Source organism: Ipomoea nil, unplaced genomic scaffold, assembly GCF_001879475.1.
Source record: "Ipomoea nil cultivar Tokyo-kokei standard unplaced genomic scaffold, Asagao_1.1 scaffold1043, whole genome shotgun sequence".
In the NCBI taxonomy this organism is placed as follows: Eukaryota; Viridiplantae; Streptophyta; class Magnoliopsida; order Solanales; family Convolvulaceae; genus Ipomoea; species Ipomoea nil.
Window position 1 is genome coordinate 12,400,969 of NW_017617471.1, and position 19,136 is coordinate 12,420,104.

Here is a 19,136-nt window from a genome sequence, read left to right on the forward strand (position 1 = left end):
GATAACCAATAATCATATTCATTAAGGATAAATTAGGAAATCTTAAGGAAAAATTAAAATCTGATCAATCTGAGCCATTCATTTCATTAAAAAATTTGACCGCCATTTTTTCTACCCATTATAGGGCTAACTCTTGGACTCTTATATATATATATATATATATATATATATATATATATATATATATATATATATATATATATATATATATATAAAGATAATAGACAATATACCGAATATAATCAATTGATGAATTTAAATGTAAAGAATTTTTACATTGGAGAAATAAAAAGACAATATAACTAATATAATTAATAGAGTCTGGCAGTGACTACTATTTAATAGTACATTCATTTTTTTAAAAGAGTAATACTACCCACCCCATCTAATCTCCATCCTAACATACATGACAATTTTTCATTGGATGATTTATTCTTTGATAATAAGGTAGTAGGGTCAACCAATTCGAATATAATTGCATAATATATAATTTGTAATCATAACAACAATATGCTTAGTTATTTATTTTTTTATGAATATAATTGCATATATTATGCTCTGTCGGGCCGGAGTGTGGGGGACCCTTAGGGTTGAGGTTTAGCCTTTTGGAATAATAAATAGATATATACGATATATGATAACGATGATTAAAAAAAAAAGATAACAAACAAAACTAAAACAAAGAATAATCTATCTACTATCTACTATACTAATAAGAGCTAAAGAGCCAAGCACCTTGTGCTCATATGTCATGTAGTGACTTCTTTCATATAGGAGGTCATGAGATCGAAATTTTTTAGGTCTATAATGGGTAGGAAAAATGACGGTCAATTTTTTTAATCAAATGAATGGCTCAGATTGATCAGATTTTAATTTTTCTTTGAGATTTCCTAATTTATCCTTAATGAATATGATTATCGTTAATTTTCCCGTTAAATATTATTTTTTTGAGTTAATTTCTGTTAGTTCACCGTTAACTTACTCATTGATTTCAATAAGAAAGGTCTTAGGTTCGAACCTTATCCCAATCAAAGTTGGCATAATTAGTACTCTATTTTAATCTTATTAAATTAATTAAATAATAATTTTTTTTATTACAAAGGAAGGGGATACCCACATATACAATCTATGCCTACACGAGGCTCGTACCCTAGACCTCCCACATAGGGCAATAGTTATGCTGTTGAACCGTGTTCACCATGCGCATGGTGAACACATGATAGATCCATAATTTCCAAGCTGTAGATTCATAATTTCTATACTGTAGATTCATAACATCTATACTGTAGATTCATAATTTCTATACCGTACTGTAGATTCATAATTTCTACAACATAGAAATTGTGGATCTACAACATAGAAATTATGGATCTAACCCATGTGTTCACCATGTGCATGGTGAACATGTTTTCAAAGCATAATTTACACACATAGGGGAGTAATATACCAGTGGACCATAAGGTCCTTGGTAATTAAATAATAATTTAGTAGCTACAACAAAAAAAATAATACGTATGCGTTTCTTTAATTTAGAATTATGTGTCTACAATGTCTTTATTAAAAAAAAAATATTCATTATCAATAAATTAAATAAGAGAAATAATTTCATTAGTTATATTGTCTTTATTTTCACCAATATAAAAATTCTTTACATTCAAATTCATTAATTGATTATATTCGCTACATTGTCCATAGCTACAATGTCTTTATTAAAAAAAAATATTCATTATCAATAAATTATTTAAGAGAAATATTTCATTAGTTATATTGTCTTTATTTTTCTCCAATGTAAAAATTCTTTACATTCAAATTCCTCAATTGATTATATTCACTACATTGTCTATTATCTTTTTGTGCATTATTTTTTTTAATTAAATATCAAAGTTATAATACAAAATAATGTTATATATTTATTTACCAAGTATTTTATTAATACCATGAAAAAAAAATTTAATAAAGTCAATCATATTAACTACTTGAAGAATTTGTTGACAAAGAGAGTATTCAAATCACACAACAAATTGAAGTGCGAACTACCTCGCAATGTCCTTGTTTGACAATCAGCAGTTAGCGGTTAGCGTTTGCGGATTATATTAGTGGATTTGACCAGCGAATTATATCAACGATTGGTAAAAAGATATTTGAAAAAATTAGCTGTTTAGATTAACATGTAAAATGACCTAAGGGTATACATATATTCATTTATATTCTACAAATTTTAATATATTCATTTGTTCACGTTATTTGATTTTATATTTTAATACTAGTATTTTCTATGTGCGATACGTAAAAATAAGTGTCCAATATTAATAATTTATATTAAAATCTTAAATTTATTTAGATTTTAGATATTTATATTATTGCAATAATAATAATAATAACAACAACAATAATAATAATAATAATAATAATAATAATAATAATAATTATTATTATTATTATTATTATTATTATTATTATTATTATTATTGAAGAAGAAGAAGAAGAAGAAGAAGATTAGAAAATATATGGTGGATGCATGTGCATTGTAACAATAATGGAAAAGATAACGGAAGTTATAACGGTAAGGGTATATTTATTCAAAATAATGTATAGTACAACTCTTATAGCATAATATATATATATATATATATATATATATATATATATATATATATATATATATATAAATGTAACAGAAAAATGAACATAAATGAAAGATATAACATTCATTCACACTTATTAGTTTTTAGATTTTACTTATTTGTAACACAGTTGCGATCATAAACAAATAATCTAATATCAATAGGAAAGAAATAGTGACCATCTCTGATCTTCATTAGTCAAAATCATTAGTGTGTTATTGTACAACTTATTATGACTAGTATTAGGACTCTTTGTACCAATACATATAATACATACAATTTGAGTCTTCAATCGTTCCAATGGCATGTACCAAGTAGACAGCTCGCAAGTCGAACGGAGGAAAGGCTCCCCGGAAGCAGCTGGACACCAAGGCTGCAAGGAAGTCTGCTCCAGCCACCGGAGGAGTGAAGAAGCCTCACCGCTTCCGCCCAGGGACTATGGCTCTGAGGGAGATCCGGAAGTATCAGAAGTCCACTGAGCTCCTGATCCGAAAGCTGCCGTTCCAGAAAGAGCCGTCAAAACGGGCTTAGCTCGCCGGGCCGGCCCACCCCGCGCCTACTTAGGTAGGGGGCGGGTTTTGAAAATAGAGGACCGTTTAGGAGCGGGCTTTTTTGGCCCGCCCTGCGGCCCGCCAAGCCCGCCCCGTCGGGCTACCCGCCATTATTTTATTTTCTTTTATATAAAATATGCACTTTAAAATTATTGTTATGTGTAATATTTTTGAACTTTGTAGTTGTGACTAGTTTGATGTTTGATAAACTATGAACTTTGAACTTTATGTAATATTTAATGTTTGATTATTATGTTTTATGTGAGTTATGACTTATGTATCAATTTATTTTAATTAGTTTGATGTTTGATGAATTTTTTTTTTTTAAAAAGGGGTTTGGGCGGGGGCCCGCCTAGCCCGCGGGCCACTAGCGGGGCGGTCCGGGCCTGTCAAACCCAGGACCGTTTAGGAGCGGGCTTTTTTAGCTCGCCCCGTTTAGGCCCGCGGCCTGCCGGGCTTTGGCCCGCCCTGCCCCGCCAGCCCGTATTGACAGCACTAGTTCCAGAGGCTGGTTAGAGAGATCGCACAGGATTTCAAGATCGATCTTAGGTTCCAGAGCAGCGCCGTCGCCGCACTCCAGGAGGTGGCGGAGGCCTACCTCGTTGGACTCTTCGAGGACACCAACCTTTGCGCTATCCACGTCAAGAGAGTCCTAATACTAGTGCTAATACAACTATTAGATGATCGACATTCAATGGATATAATCAAATTGATTTTTAAATTGAAGACAATATATCTCAAATAATCCGTTTTTGAAAAATTAAAAATATTCGTAGATATATATAACCACAGTCCACACACCACCTAACGACCTTTTTTTAAGTACTTATTAAACCACAAAGAGTCAATACCTCCATTGGAGTTCGAACCTGTGACGTCTCATTTAAAGAATCACAGTTATATCATTCAACCACAAGATCTTTAGCATATATATATATATATATATATATATATATATATATATATATATATATACTAGCATTTTGTACGCGCGATGCGCGAAAACTTATGCCCAATATTAAAATATTGTTAAGTAACAAAATTTAAAAAATTAGTTAAAATTATATTTCACATTTCCTTAAAGTTATGATACTTTTGAATGATCATATATTTGAATATAGTGATCAAAACAATATATATATATATATATATATATATATATATATATATATATATATATATATATATTAATAATAATAATTTACAAATAATACTAAGCTAATATCCACATATATGATATATTGATATGTATACACAAATAATATATATAAATATTATTTATAATTAAAATTTAATATTCATATAAATATTTAATTAAAATTTATAATTTATAATTAAATTAATTGTTATATGATAATTTTAATAAGGGAAAATGACACTTTTCCCCCTGACTTATATACTTATAGCACTTTTTTCTCCTCAATTATTTAGGTAAGCACATTAGCCCCCTCAATTATCCTAAAAGTGGTGGTTTTTCCCCCTAATATATTAAATTGACATTTCTACCCTTAAAGTAAACATTTTATTTATTTTACTTCTCCAACAAATTATTGTGTATACGTAGGGATCACCACGGTTCGGTTCGAACTAAACCAGACACTATAGCAATCGAATTAAAAGTTTCCGGTTATGATGCAGATCGAGAACCCAATATTTGGATTCCAATTTATTAAAATTATGAATCAAAAAAATTGGATCCTAAACCGTGAATCGGCAGTTCCGGATTCGGTTCGCGATTTTGAACCGTCTTTATTTTAAAATTTTATTTTTAAAAAAAAAATAGTCTAACTTCAACAATAAATGTTTTTTTATTTTTTTCAGTTCGGAACATGAACCGTCCGTTCCAGTTCGCGATTTTGATAAACTTTAAATATCGAGTTTCGGTTTGGTTGCTATAGTGTTTGTTTGGTTTGAACCAAATTATAATCATAATTTGTTGGAGATGAAAAATAAATGAAATATTTATTTTAAGGGTAAATATGTCCATTTAACATTTCAGGGGGAAAAACAGCCACTTGAATAATTAAGGGGGGAAAAGTGCTATAAGTATATAACTCAGGGGGAAAAAGTGTCATTCTCCCTTTTAATAAAATGATAACTAAAAATAAGAAAAAGATATGATAGATGTAGGTGTATGGTAAGATTGGTGGACATATTAAATATTAACGGTGTTATAACGGTGTAAGGGTAATTTTGTCCAATACAAATCAAATGTACAACAATTAAAGCAAGATGTATATATTTTTTAGCATATAAAAAAGGGACAAAAATCAAGGACATAACTTGTATTGACACTTATTATGTTTTTAGATTAGATAAGTGACCTAACAACTTCATCACACAAATTTTATTTTTTATTTTATTTGCAGTAAATAACCTAAAATCTAGATAAGAATTAGAGTGCAATCTACATCAGCAGTAGCAGGATATAAACTGACAATTGTATAAAGTCCACTATCTTTATTACTCCGTATTATTTTTATTTAAAATATCTATTAGATTGTAAATATAATATCATAAGCAAATTATCAAAAAATATAGTAGTGACTTTATGAATCAGCAATTTTTAAGAATGCGATAACTGGTTTAGAGATTTAAAACTGTTCTATACTTAAAGTTAATGATAAATTTATTAACGTTTGGTTTGTGAGAATATAATAGAAGTGAAAAGTGATCATTCTATTCATACATCACAACCCTTTATATACATGAATAAGTGTGGTAACAACTAGCTATCTATGTGAACTAACAGAAGAGAATAATAAGGTGAGCCTGATAATTTAAATACAAAAAGAATAAATAATAACCAGTAATAATACTATTCCTTAATATGGTTAAGTATGAATGAATATCTTAGCTTCTACCTCAGGTTGTGATGGTAATTTTATGAAAATAATGAATATGAAGCTACATTTGTGACTTTACAAACTTGCAATTGTGATTTTATAAACATGCAATTGTAATTTGAACTTATAATAATGTAGTGTCTTTATTAACTTATAATTATAGAGGTGCCTTTATGTACTTGTAAATTTATTAAAAATTGAAAAATATATTGATTTGTGTGTAATTTAAAAGATTTCAATAAGTCAAGCACATTGTGTTAAGATGACATGTAGTGACCTCTCCCATATGGGAGATCCTGAGATCGAGCCATAGTGGAGGTGGTGTTATTGACTATTTGTTCTTCATTAAGTTGAGAAAGTATGTTTAAACATATACTACAATGTAATAGAGTCAGTAGTATTCAATAAAAGTTTTTTAATAATATGTTTTTTATACATTAATTATATTTGTGCAAAAAGAAAAACTGGAAAAGTAAAGAAATGAATTTAAGTTGAAAAAATTGGTCCGATAACTATTTTTATAGTGAAAAATATTACTTGTATTTTTTTTATACATGACTTCTTATGGTAACTATATGATAATGGTAGAATTGATGACCCTTTTTGGTGAGATATAGAGTGAATGATGGGATGATGATGGTAGGGCTTAATTGTGGGATAATCACCATTTGATGCCTTTAATTCTTTATTTTTTATTTTTGAAATGCTATTGACTCTATACTGCTTGACCATAAGACATTTGGCTACTGCCTTTAATTTAATTTGTAACCAATGTCATAATTTCGTAAGTTTGTCACTAATATGTACAATCATTATTGCGTGGACCGTGATCCACATATCTGTAGATTCAATTTTAATTTCAATCTTAAATGAGTTTGACAGTGGCATCGATTCCAATGGAGTAAGTATTTATGTTCTACATAATGTTGACTCTGTTGTTCCATGGCAATTTGTATATGGATTCAAGTCAGGTTTATGCAACAAAAGCTTCATGAAATTATAAAATCAATTATATTAGTTTTTCTCAATTTCGTCCTAAACAACTTTGATGATCTAATGTAGTCTCAAACTTTTATGTTTTTACTCAATTTAGCCATTTGTTTGTTATTCCGTCAAATTGATATTAAATAAATAGACAATTCAGTAATATCAATATTAGTCACTCTTTGCTCTCAGCCCTGTGAAATGCGAAAATTCGTTTTTCTTTTACAAATTACTCTTAAACCTCCGAATATAAAATTTGATTCGCAGGTCTGAGATAATTATGAGAGTAATGCGTAAAAGAAATAGGGATTTCGGCATTTTGCACTTCGAATGGCTAAGAGTAAAGAGATGTCAATATTAAAATTATTGAATTGTCTCTTTATTTAACACCATTTTGACAAAATAACAAACAGATAACTAAATTAAGCAAAAACACAAAAGTCATGACTATATTAGTTCACCAAAATGGTTTAGAACGAAATTGAGTAAAACAATTATTTTTTAGTGTACCAAAGTTTTTGTCATCGTAACTAATCTCATCGCGAATTGTAGACACCTTATTTAGATGAGACAATTGATCCAAAAAAAAATCATTATATATTTTGAGTATTAATAACTCAATAGAAATCTTATCAAATAGGATCGACAGGTCGCCTAACCAAAAGGTAAAAAGTCATAAAAGTCCCGGTGATCACTCACGTTTCCATTTAAGGACAGCATCACGGCAACGTAAATATAGCGGCTGGCCCACTCCTCTCTCAGCTCAGTACAACAATCCAAAAACGCATGAAACACTGAGGAGGGAGGGAGTTAGCGAGAGGGAAAATAGCCACAGCCATTTCTGCCTAAGCAAAAGCTTTTGGCTTCTTCCCTCCTAGGGTTTATAATTTCTTCTGATTTTTTGGCCTAATATTCTGCAACTAATTCTTAACTCTATTTCATATCCGAACAAAAACTCAATTTACTCATGCCACAAACACAAGCACGCCTACGGATTATACATTCTCTCCGTTGCCTAGAGCCAGAAGATCGCCATTGTTGGAGCGTGTGAGTCAGGGACTCTGCAGCTTTCTGATCTTTTGTTTTTTCGCGTTTCAAACTCTGCAAAAATCGTGTACACTGTTTTTTTTGGTTAGGTGGTGGGTGAATTTGTTCAACTTTGGGAAGTTCTCTTCAAACATTGCTGTAAAGATCAGAGATAAATAGGTGATTACGCTGTCAATTTTTACTTTAGAATTCTCTGTTCAGATTACTGTATTCATGTGTGCGTATATATGTATATGCATTTATGTGTTTTCTTCTGCCTCTTTTTGTTTGTTTGTTTTTTTTTTTTTTTGTTTTGTTTTGTTTTTTGTTTTTTGTTTTTGTTTTTTTTTTTTTTTTTTTCTTGGGTGAGAATCTATGGCTATATGGTTTTCAACTGTTTCATCGATTACTCTATTTGTGGAAGGTTAAGTTGTTAGAATGGTGGAGTTGTCCTTTATATTATTTATAATAATTATTTAATGCAGGATTTCCTAAGGGAGTGATACTTTTTATGATTGATCAGATGTGTAACCGCTTTTTGTGCCTTTCAATTTCTTCTTATCTTTATATTATATGTATGTTTCTGGTAATGCCAATTTTAGTTAGTATAATCTGCGATAATAGCTACTTAAAATGGTCTATTTGAAACCTGTAAACGTTGCTATTTTTGGTGTATGTCTAATCCATGATTGATGAATTGCTAAGTGGCAGTTTATTTTACTTCACAATAAAGTTGTCATGTCTCCATTGAGACCATGCCACCATGGTGGGTATCATGTTTTTGTGTGAAATTCATGATTATAGGTTTTGTTTTATACTTATATGAATGTTCTGGTTGTTCAATCTTTTCATTTTCATGGCATTTGACATTTCCCCCTTGCTCCCTGTAAAATAATTGGAAACAATTTTTTGTTAAAATGCAAGAATGAAATATCCTGAATATCTACATTCTATTTTCAGAAAAGATGTGCTATTTTGATTTGCAGTTTTTGTGTTTTATAAAGAGTTTTCTTTATGACATTCTTTTGGAGTAACTTGTAGCTTCTGCTGATTCTTATTGATAATGTCAGCTCATGTGAAAATACAGTTTTCTCTAACAGTAAATGAATATGGAACTATTTATGTTGTGCATCACTTTTTATATATAGCTAGTTATATCCTAGGAACTGACTCTTTATTAACTTGTTGAATATGCAGAATAGTTTTCTCATCCTCTGGCTTTAGTACTTAACCATGTGGGTGGACAAGAGAGATGATGGCCGACTTAACAAGAAGAAAAATCAACCTTTGTATTTGTCAAAACATTCCTTCAATGATCTGTCTCATGTTTCTCCAGTGGTTTTTCTATACCTGTTGAAGGAATGCTATGTTTGTGGTAAAATCCTTTTTTTTTTTTTTTTACTAATTACTACCTTTGTCCCATATATTACAAGTCCCATACTGTTGGTTGTAACTTTTGTTGGTACTTACTAAATGTCTAGTAATGCACAAAACTTCTACAACTTTGCCATTATGTTTCAGAAAAATACTGCACGGCTTAGTTGGGTTTATGCCACCTCTTCAAGTAGACATCCAAAACCACGAGTCAAGTTTGTAACATCTTATTCTGAAGCATGGACTGGGGAATCCTTGTTCAATATAACTACATTCTGACAGCCAACTATAAATTACGTATTTACCTACCTAAAGATTATATATGTATAAGTATAACTATTTGTTAATAGTTGAGTATAAGTAACATACTGTGTAAAATCAAACTATAAACTAACAAGTATCCTAAGTAACATAAAGGAGTATTTTGTTGCTTTTAGTGAAAACCAGATCAGAAAAGGTTAATTATCTGCCATGGGAAAGACCATCATACATGGAAGAATGTTTGGAAAAAACTATGAATAGGAACTAATCATGGTACTTCACCTGGGCTTCAAATGAAACTTGTGTAATTAAGTTAGTAGTTTTAAAATGTGCAATTAACAACGAGGTACTTGGTAATTTGCTTGAATAAATTAGGGTTGTTAGTGCTAGGAAGGTTCCTTTGGATTAAATCCTGGTTGCTGTTTACATTTTTAGAAACAAAATATCAGTTTAATTAATATATTCTCTAATCCGTATTTTTTGGGAAATGGTAATGAGGTTTCACAATGTGTTGATATACTGTGCCGCTTTGGTGACTTTTGCTGAATATGAAGATAGTCTTAAGAGGGAAGCTATTGAGACATCTTATGGCTCTTGGAGTATGCAAAGGAGAATTTTCTGTAGAATTTTGTAACTTTATATAAATTAGTATTTTCCATGCATTCCTTTTCAAAAAATAATTTTACTCCCTAGGTTAAAGTTTTGGGATCTGTATTATCGTAAAGAATTTTCTTACATAATGGTTTTAACACAACCTTTTCTGTTTCAAATTTCTCATGAGATGAACTCTTGAAAGCAGTTGGATCTACAACTGTGCTTTTCCCTCATAAAATATGTACTTATTTGGTAGGAACATGCAAGGCGACTACTAAATTTCGAGCTCTACAACAAGTAGTGGTTCAAGTTTTATACAATGGTCCTCAACCTGGGCCCGCTGTTTTTGCTGCTCAATGCCTCTATGTTTTGCCAATATTTGAATCATACTGTGAAGGTTTCTCTCATCTTATTTTATCTGCCCTTAGGCGTTTTATGAAATTGGGAAGTTCACAGATGGATATCTTAGATGCAAAAATTTGGGCTGCCAAATTGTTTCTGGACATTGTTGGCCACAGGCTGATTTATGATGAAAGGATTATGGTCAAGATTGTTGAAGTTTTTAATGTCAATCTGTCAAACATAGGGAAAGCTATCTGTGGTTCACATGCAAACAATGAAATTGGCCAGCAAACAGCTAAGATATTTGTTCAGCAATATATTTTAAACTTGATAGACTGCAAATCGTATATGACTGCAGTTTCTCTCTTAGAGCAATTTTCTCTCCGGGGGCTGGAGGAGTCTTTTCTACTTAGAATGATGGATAACAAAGACTACAAAGCAGCAGAAAAATGGGCAACATTTATGGGGAAGCAATATTTGTGTACACTTGTCCAGGAATACATTGATAGGAAACTGGAACATGATGCTTATGAGGTCATAAGGAAAAACAATCTGAGGGAAGAATTCCCAGAAGCATATCATCAAGGCAAAGAAAGGCAAGTTAGTTGACTTAGTTCTGCTGACTCTCATGTATCATTTATATTCTGTCTATTAAGCACCACTAGTTATGAAAAGTAACTGGTAATATTAATTTTCAGCAAACTAAAGAAGCTTGCTGAAAAAGGATGTTGGGATATTGCTGAGGCAAGGACAAAGAATGATAGACAACTTCTTGAGTATTTGGTACGTAGCCAGCCTCTAATGGCTTTTCTGAATGAGCTATATGTAACTTTGGTCTTGTTGCTTTTCCTTTTTGTTGGTAAGTCATCTGAAAAACCCATTTCGTAGCATTCATAATAATATAATATACAGAGATTAGAACTAGCTAAAAATGTTTATTTGTTCCCACATTTGGAATGCACGTGTCTGCTCTTTAACATTACTGCAATCACAATAAATTGGTAATGGCTTTGGTATGAGGTCATATAATAGTAAATATTGCTATGTGATGTATGCATCTATAAATACGTAAGATCATGGAGGTAGTGATTAGTAATTTCTCGAACTTTGTATCACTTTTCTTCGAGGAGTAAGGTTGCCTAATAACCATGGCAAATCAGGCATGCTATGAGTCTATTACTCTTTTTCCAGTTCTATTGTCTAAGATTGAAGTTACCAATAAGGCAATAACTGAATTTGTTTTTTAATTGTTAAAAAAAAAGGTTTATTTGGCTATGGAAGCTGGGTACATGGAGAAGGTTGAAGAACTCTGCAATCGCTACTCCCTTGAAGGTTTCACAAATACCAAAGGTGTTTTCACTCTTCTTATTCACATATCAAGTTGTAGACATGATCTAAAATTCTAAATAGTAATATCTAAGAAATGGTTGGCCATGCATAGATCTTCATGCCATTGAGCGTCACTAGTGTTTTATGTGATCGGTTAATTCCCATAAAGAAGAAAACAGCCTGTATGATTTATGACATTTAGTTTTTGAAGCTAAAAGCAAAATGTTCATATGTTGATTATAATTGAGATGAGAATGTTAAGATGCATAGGCGGAATACAAGAAAAGTCATCAGAAATAACTTGAGAATCAAGTGCTCAATTGGCACACCTATTAAATAAATAAAAACTATTGGGAAAAAATTGAAATATCAATGAAGATAATCTTGACATATAAAAATATATACCTATTGGATGCATGGTAAAGGAGATGTTTATGTTAGATTGTTAGTAATTGGAGATAGAACAGGAAGTGGTAGGATTACCCTTTGTTGAATCAAACGCCAGCATGAACTAGATTGGGATTAAGGCTTTAGTTGATTGAGACATTTAGTTGGGTTATTGTATTGGATGCTCTATTGGGAGCATGAATGATGGTTGAAAAGCAATAACACATCTTCAGAGTAGAAGGTTCAGAGATGGGCTCTTAGCTTATGGAAGAGATCTCTTAAATGCAAATGTTCTCAGTTGAAATTTTTATGGCTCTTATTAAATTTGTTTACATACATTGAATTGGAATATTTTTACTGCGAGTAAAAGACATTTTTGGTCCTAGACTTATAGTGACATGAACAATTTTAGTCCTCCATAAAAAAATCAGACAATTTATGGACACATTTATTGTGACGGGGACAATTTTGGTCTTACGTCTAAATTCTTGTTAGATTGCCGTTTGAGAGGGGGGTATTTATGTCATTTCATGATATCTCATTCTCTTTATTCCATCTCTGAGAGTGTTTTGTTCTTGATTTCCGGCAACACCCATTAGTCCATCGCCACTCCTCCTTCCTTAGCCACTTCGACCACCGTCTTCAGCATCACCCATACCCAAACAAGTAACAATTATTCTGGGCATGATTAGTCCATCAAGAACTCAATGTCAGCTTCGAATCTCCTCTCATTTCGCCAGTAACCACTTGCCGCAGCCTCACTGAACAAAGCTGCGATTGATATTGAGGGTTTTTTTTTCTCCTAATTTACAGATTTTTATTCTTAAACTAACCCAAATCGAACCGAACCGATTTGGGCTCCACTTCTATACTATTGTTGGAATTTATAGGCTTCTCAGAGTTGGATCTTCTTTAGATCGAAAAGAAATTTTGGGTTAATGGCGAATTGGGTTCTGATCGGTCATATCGCTAGTACTTGCCCCTGTGCTGCAGCTTGCCGTAATCGTGCTTGGTGGGCGGCCGAACAGGAAGAAAGCCGTTGGAACTGGGTTTTCATAGTGGCGCAGGTGGGTGGGGTTCAGAGTGCATCTCACATAGGGGAAACATGGCGCCATGTTGTAAGAGAAGAACTTTGGATTTTGACTTTGCCGTGAGATCTTTGTAAATCTTCAATCTTCAGTGATGGATTTTGACTTCGCCAACATATTCTTCAATCTTCAGTGATGGATTAAACCATGAGATCTTAGAGATTGGGCAAAACCCTCAGGGATGGAATAAAGCAAGTTGAGAAAGAAAATAAACAGCTGCCTATATTTATACGTACATAAGCACACGTCTGTATATACTTAAGAGATTTAGAGAGAAATTGAGATTGTTCCAGAGAGAGAGAGAAAGATGGGAAACTCCTTTGGGTGCTCTGCATCAGGAGAGCGGCTAGTTTCAGCTGCAAGGGACGGTGATGACTATGTAAAAGCCAAGATGTTGCTTGATTGCAATCCGTATTTAGCAAAGTACTCCACTTTTGGTGGCCTCAACTCGCTCTTCACTTTGCAGCTGCTAAGGCCTAAGGGTCACAACGAGGTCATACTCATCCATTTTCTCTTTCACTCTGCCTCAACATTCATTTTCAAATTTGCATGAATCTACAATCAAGAACAAAACACTCAGGGATAGAATAAAGAGAAGAAAATATCATGAAATGACACAAATACCCCCTCTCAAACGGCCATCTAATGGGAATATAGACGGAGGAACAAAATTGTCCTCGTCACAATAAGTGTGTCCATAAATTGTCTGATTTCTTAATGGAGGACTAAAATTGTCCGTGCCACTATAAGTCTAGGACCAAAAATGTCTTTTACTCTTTTACTGCATACGATGACTTGACACATTATATTTTAAGCTTCTGGGAAAGTTCTGTTCTGTACTTGATTTCATTTGACGGACTTTATGTTTTCATTCAAGAATCAAAATAACTCGTACTTGGAGTAAAACTACTCCCTCCTCTGTTCTCTGATGTGTACTCTGCTTTCATATTTTATAGAGCTTGAAGCAAGTGCTGTACAAAGCCATTATTTGCAACTTAAAGAATTGTCTATTGAGGAAGTTGTTTGGGTTGACAACGCGAACAGCTTGCAAGATGCTACACACCATATTGAGGAATGTAAAGTTGTGGGCCTTGACTGTGAATGGAAGCCTAATTATGAAAAGGGAAGCTTACCTAACAAGGTTGTTTTGCAAATAACTGTATTTATTTTCTATACTTGGGGCACCAAAATCTTATAAAAAATCAGCACTCATAACTCATAATGTTTGATGCGATCTGTGATTCTTGGAGAAAACTTAAACCTGCTATTTTGCAGCTCTAAGAATCAAGTTGATTATAAGAAAGAAGTAATTTGATCATAAAAAGAACTGAGATGCATATACTTTTCATGTTTAAAACCATTCCAATTGAGTTTGTGTTTTTTGTTGAAAAATTTTGTGATTGGGGCATATAGTTGTTGGCTTGTTGCATTGAAAGAAGTGATGCTTTTGGTAAATAAGAAAAGATGTCACTTCTGTTCTCTTTTATCTTATATTTTAACAATAGAATTCTTTGACATATTTGACAGGTTTCTATAATGCAAATTGCTTCTGAAAGGAAGGCTTACATACTTGATCTCATAAAACTATACAATGATGTTCCAGATATTTTAGATGATTGCCTAGTGCGAATACTTCATTCTCCTAGAATACTAAAACTTGGTAAGAGAGATTGGTTTACTTATTAGGAGATGGTTATTTTCTATTGAAGATGATGGCTTTTTAATGATATTTTATTTTCTAAGTTTGACTCCCACCTCTTTGAATTACTTCCTAGTGTCCCAAAGGAGAACCATTTATAATAGTTTGGTATCTTTTCATTAGAATTGGGGAATTCCATCTTTTTTCTATGCTGTTATTCTGTTCTGTCAATTTGTAGAATGCCTTAGATCTGAATTACTGAATGATTGCTGTCATCATGATCTATGACTTTCTCAGGGTACAATTTTCAATGTGATGTGGCTCAACTTGCTCGATCTTATGGAAGGCTGGAGTGCTTTAAGCACTATGACATGCTACTTGATATTCAGAATGTTTTTAAAGAGCCGAGGGGTGGTCTTTCTGGTCTAGCGAAGGTACTCCAACCTCTCCCCCTCCCCTCTTTCCTCCCTCCCTTGCAGGTATATTAGCTTGACTTACACAGAACCCTGAGTTTTCTAAAACACATTTGTATGTGGTACTGACACAGAAAATATTGGGAACTGGTTTGAACAAAACAAGACGGAATAGCAACTGGGAGCAACGACCTTTAACTCAATATCAGGTATATACTCAGCTTTACATAACCAGTAAACTGATATTAGAAGACACTTGGCCCTTTAGCGTCCTGTATGGTAAGAAATCTTAAAAGGGGTTTTGCATTTTAGATAGAACTAATTCCAGTTTTAGTTACTTATAGTCCTACTTCAGGTTTAGTAACCAACGCCTCTATCAATTTATACATATTTGGTCTTAACTATTGATAATTGGGATTCCAGGACAGGGCTATTTTTGTTGAATGCTAAATGATGATCGGTGGAGCATTTTTTCCTAACTTTCACTAATCTTCAAACTTGAAGGACCACCATAAGTGTCCATTTTTTGTCCCTAAATGGACAATTTCTATATAATTTTCAGTAGTTTGAGGACCAAATTTGCCCCCTTGGGTACTGAAAGTGGAATATCATTATAGTCGGGACAACAGCTGGAATTAATTCTTTCTCCACATTCCTATGAAGCCTTCACTAATTATTGATGTGCATGAATGCAGCTAGAATATGCTGCACTTGATGCTGTTGTTCTCATCCATATATTTCGTCATGTTCGTGGCCACACACAGCCTGCTGGTGCCTCTGATGGACATAACAAAATTGAGTGGAAATCACACATTGTATGAAAATCTCCGACCCTGTCTATGGATTGTTATTATTATTATTATTGTTATTGTTTTGGGTGGTTAATAACGCCTAGCTTAAGTGATTTATTCTTCTTAAGGTAGATTCATGATGCAGATGAATATGCTGCAGGTATCACACATGGATAACTCGAAAAAGGCCAAGAAGGAAACCAAGAAGAAGGAACAATGTTCTCCAACAAGCCATGGGCTGATCTGCCTTGATGCTGAATTTGAGCAATGACACATTCTGTCTATGCCTTGATGCTGATTATGTAGTTATATATGTGCATATAGTACTTTCAAATTGAATTCAAGAAACCAATTATATGAACCTTGTTAGTTGCAGAGTGATATTGAGCATAGCAGTTCTAAATTTAATTTGCCCAGAATTTTATCCGAATTGCATGCCAGTATCTAGTCTAGTGATTGCTATTTGCAGGAAATAGTCTCTGGAAAAAAAGATTTCTATTTCTTCGATGTGAATATTTGATTCACTGTTAATATATTACGTTTACATGTTAGTAGTGCACTGTAATCACTATTATTATTGCTTATAAATTTTCAAGTTGCTTACTTATCAATGTCTTGTGTGAGACCATTACACATTAGACGTGTAATACTTTTTAAGAAAAATGTTTAAATTAATCATTGAACGATACATGAAAATGCAATTGGGTCATCCAATTAAAAAAATACAATTAATTCTCTAAACAAGTTAAAACTATGCAATTGGGTTTAAAGTGATTGGTTCTCTAAGTTAAGTAGTTAACCATTAATGTGATGGTTAACTTTTAATAAATTATTTTATATTTTATTAATTTATTTTAAATTTTAAATATTAATTTTTTTTTTAATCCAACCCCAACTAGGATTGTGCATAACCCGAAGATTCAGCCCGCCCTGAAAACTGAAAATAAAGTGGATGCGTATCTGAATTTGATTATGGGTTATTCGACATGTGATTTTCTCGACCTGTCTGAATATCCGAACTGTGTTTAAAGTTTATGTATGCATATATTATACGATGTTGTTTAGTTTGAGTATATATATACCTTTAAGAGATGCCATCCTACTAACCCTACTCATTTGTGCGGTCGCATCCTTTCCAGTTTCCAGTGTTCTCTCTAGTCTATTCTCTCGTTCTCTCAATCTCTCCAGTCTCTTCTTTTAGTGACTCAAAATCTCTAGTCTTCTCTCATCTCCAGTCTCTTCTTAGTTCTCTATTTTCGACTCAATTCTTCAAGTTTTTGAAATATTATTAGTTTGTCTCTCGCAGACTCCGTCACTCCGGTGACCCATTTCTGATTTCCTGGTGGTGGAAGCCCTAAGCCGTAGCTTGCATTTAATTTCTTGTGTGTGGAATGCGAAGCCATTGTTTTCCGAGGATTCTTTGGAGAAATGAAGAAATTCTAAAATCCTAATTGTATACTTTTAATTTTTTGTGATATATTGCTAATCTGCTATAGGTTTACAGTATTCTTAAAACTCTAATTTTATATTATCTATGAGATTTCGAGTTTGCATGTCCCTTAAATGGCCTATGGTTTTGTTATGTTTACTATAAAATTTTCAGTTTGATATGTTCCTTAAATGGTCTCTGATGTTGTTATGTTTACTATGAAATTTTTAGTTCGATATGTGCCTTAAATGACTCCTGATTTTGTTATGTTTGTTGTGAAATTTCTTGTTTGACATGATCATTAAATGACCCCCGATTATGGATATTGGTGGAAGTAGGAATGGCAATGGAGCGGGGGATATATTCCCCGCCCCCATACCCGCATTCCCACCCAATTCCTGCACTCGCACCCGCACGAGTAATGAAATTCATATCTCATTCCCACGCTCGTGGAGATTTTGCGGGTGCGGGTAATACCCAACCCGCAACTCTAATCATTAATATCACACTTAAATCTAATCAATTTTTTATAACTACAATTTAATTATTGAATGAATTCTTTTAAGTTTGAACATTATACATATATATATACATATACATATCAATATAGTTCGAACATGAAACTTTATTTCATGCAATAACTTTTGAAAAAAAGATTTATTCAAATTTTAATCCATTGATTATAATAATATTATATTTTTTTATTACCAATTATTATGTTGATCGCTTTTGGTCTTTCAGTTTATTCAAATCACATGATTACAAATTATTGTGATCATGTAGTTCCATACAAAAACATAACCCCCCCCCCTCCCCCCCCAAAAAAAAAAAAAAAAAAAAACTTTGACAATAAGGTATTAATGCATTTGAATTCCCAAAACACTAGCCTATAAAAAAAATTCAATTCATTATGTATTTTTAATTATACAAGATAAACTTTAAAAAAGCATAAGTTCAATTCGTTATACTTTTTTAATTACATAAAATTATGTAAAAAGTTAATACTAATAACACAAGTATTTTATATAAAATAAACTTATATATATATATGTGTGTGTGTGTTAGGTAATAAGGTGGAAAATTCTAAAATAATAATCCTACAGAAAGATTATTAATATATGGGAAAAACAGAAAAAACTGGGAAGGAAAAGGTGGAAAAACTGGGTAGAGGTTAACACGAGTTTGAACACAAAGTTCTTTTCCTTAAAACCTTATTTGCTACCTCCCACAAGTGCTAGGAGCGTTGTAGGCTAGGTTTCCCAGGATAAAACGTGCTATGATTCTTTGTTTAAGCACCTAAACAAAGAATCCGGCAAACAAAGCAAGGCAAGAACACTTGTTGGCTAAAGAAGAGAGTAGAAACAGAGTTTTGAGAAACTAAACTCACTGGAATTCCTTTGTTTCTGTAGTGTGTAAAATGTTTCTGCCCTACCTCTCTTTATATAGGGCTGTTTGAGG

The 19,136-nt window shown here is 32.5% G+C and overlaps 1 protein-coding gene across 3 annotated transcripts; it reads left to right on the forward strand.

The window, feature by feature from the left end:
• Nucleotides 1-7,703: 7,703 nt before the first annotated feature.
• Nucleotides 7,704-16,800, forward strand: LOC109182304. Of its 3 annotated transcripts, XM_019332442.1 has the most exons (12): nt 7,704-8,052; nt 8,142-8,211; nt 9,229-9,406; nt 10,517-11,198; nt 11,301-11,385; nt 11,865-11,952; nt 14,363-14,547; nt 14,934-15,066; nt 15,343-15,479; nt 15,593-15,667; nt 16,154-16,273; nt 16,410-16,800. In XM_019332442.1, the coding sequence occupies exons 3-12, from the start codon at nt 9,265-9,267 to the stop codon at nt 16,518-16,520; spliced, it is 1,758 nt and encodes a 585-aa protein (XP_019187987.1). In that variant the 5' UTR covers nt 7,704-8,052; nt 8,142-8,211; nt 9,229-9,264; the 3' UTR covers nt 16,521-16,800. The 3 variants fall into 3 exon arrangements, with proteins under 3 accessions (XP_019187987.1, XP_019187986.1, XP_019187985.1); XM_019332441.1 differs by having other exon boundaries at nt 7,704-8,247; XM_019332440.1 differs by having other exon boundaries at nt 7,704-8,211.
• The last annotated feature ends 2,336 nt before the right edge of the window (nt 16,801-19,136 follow it).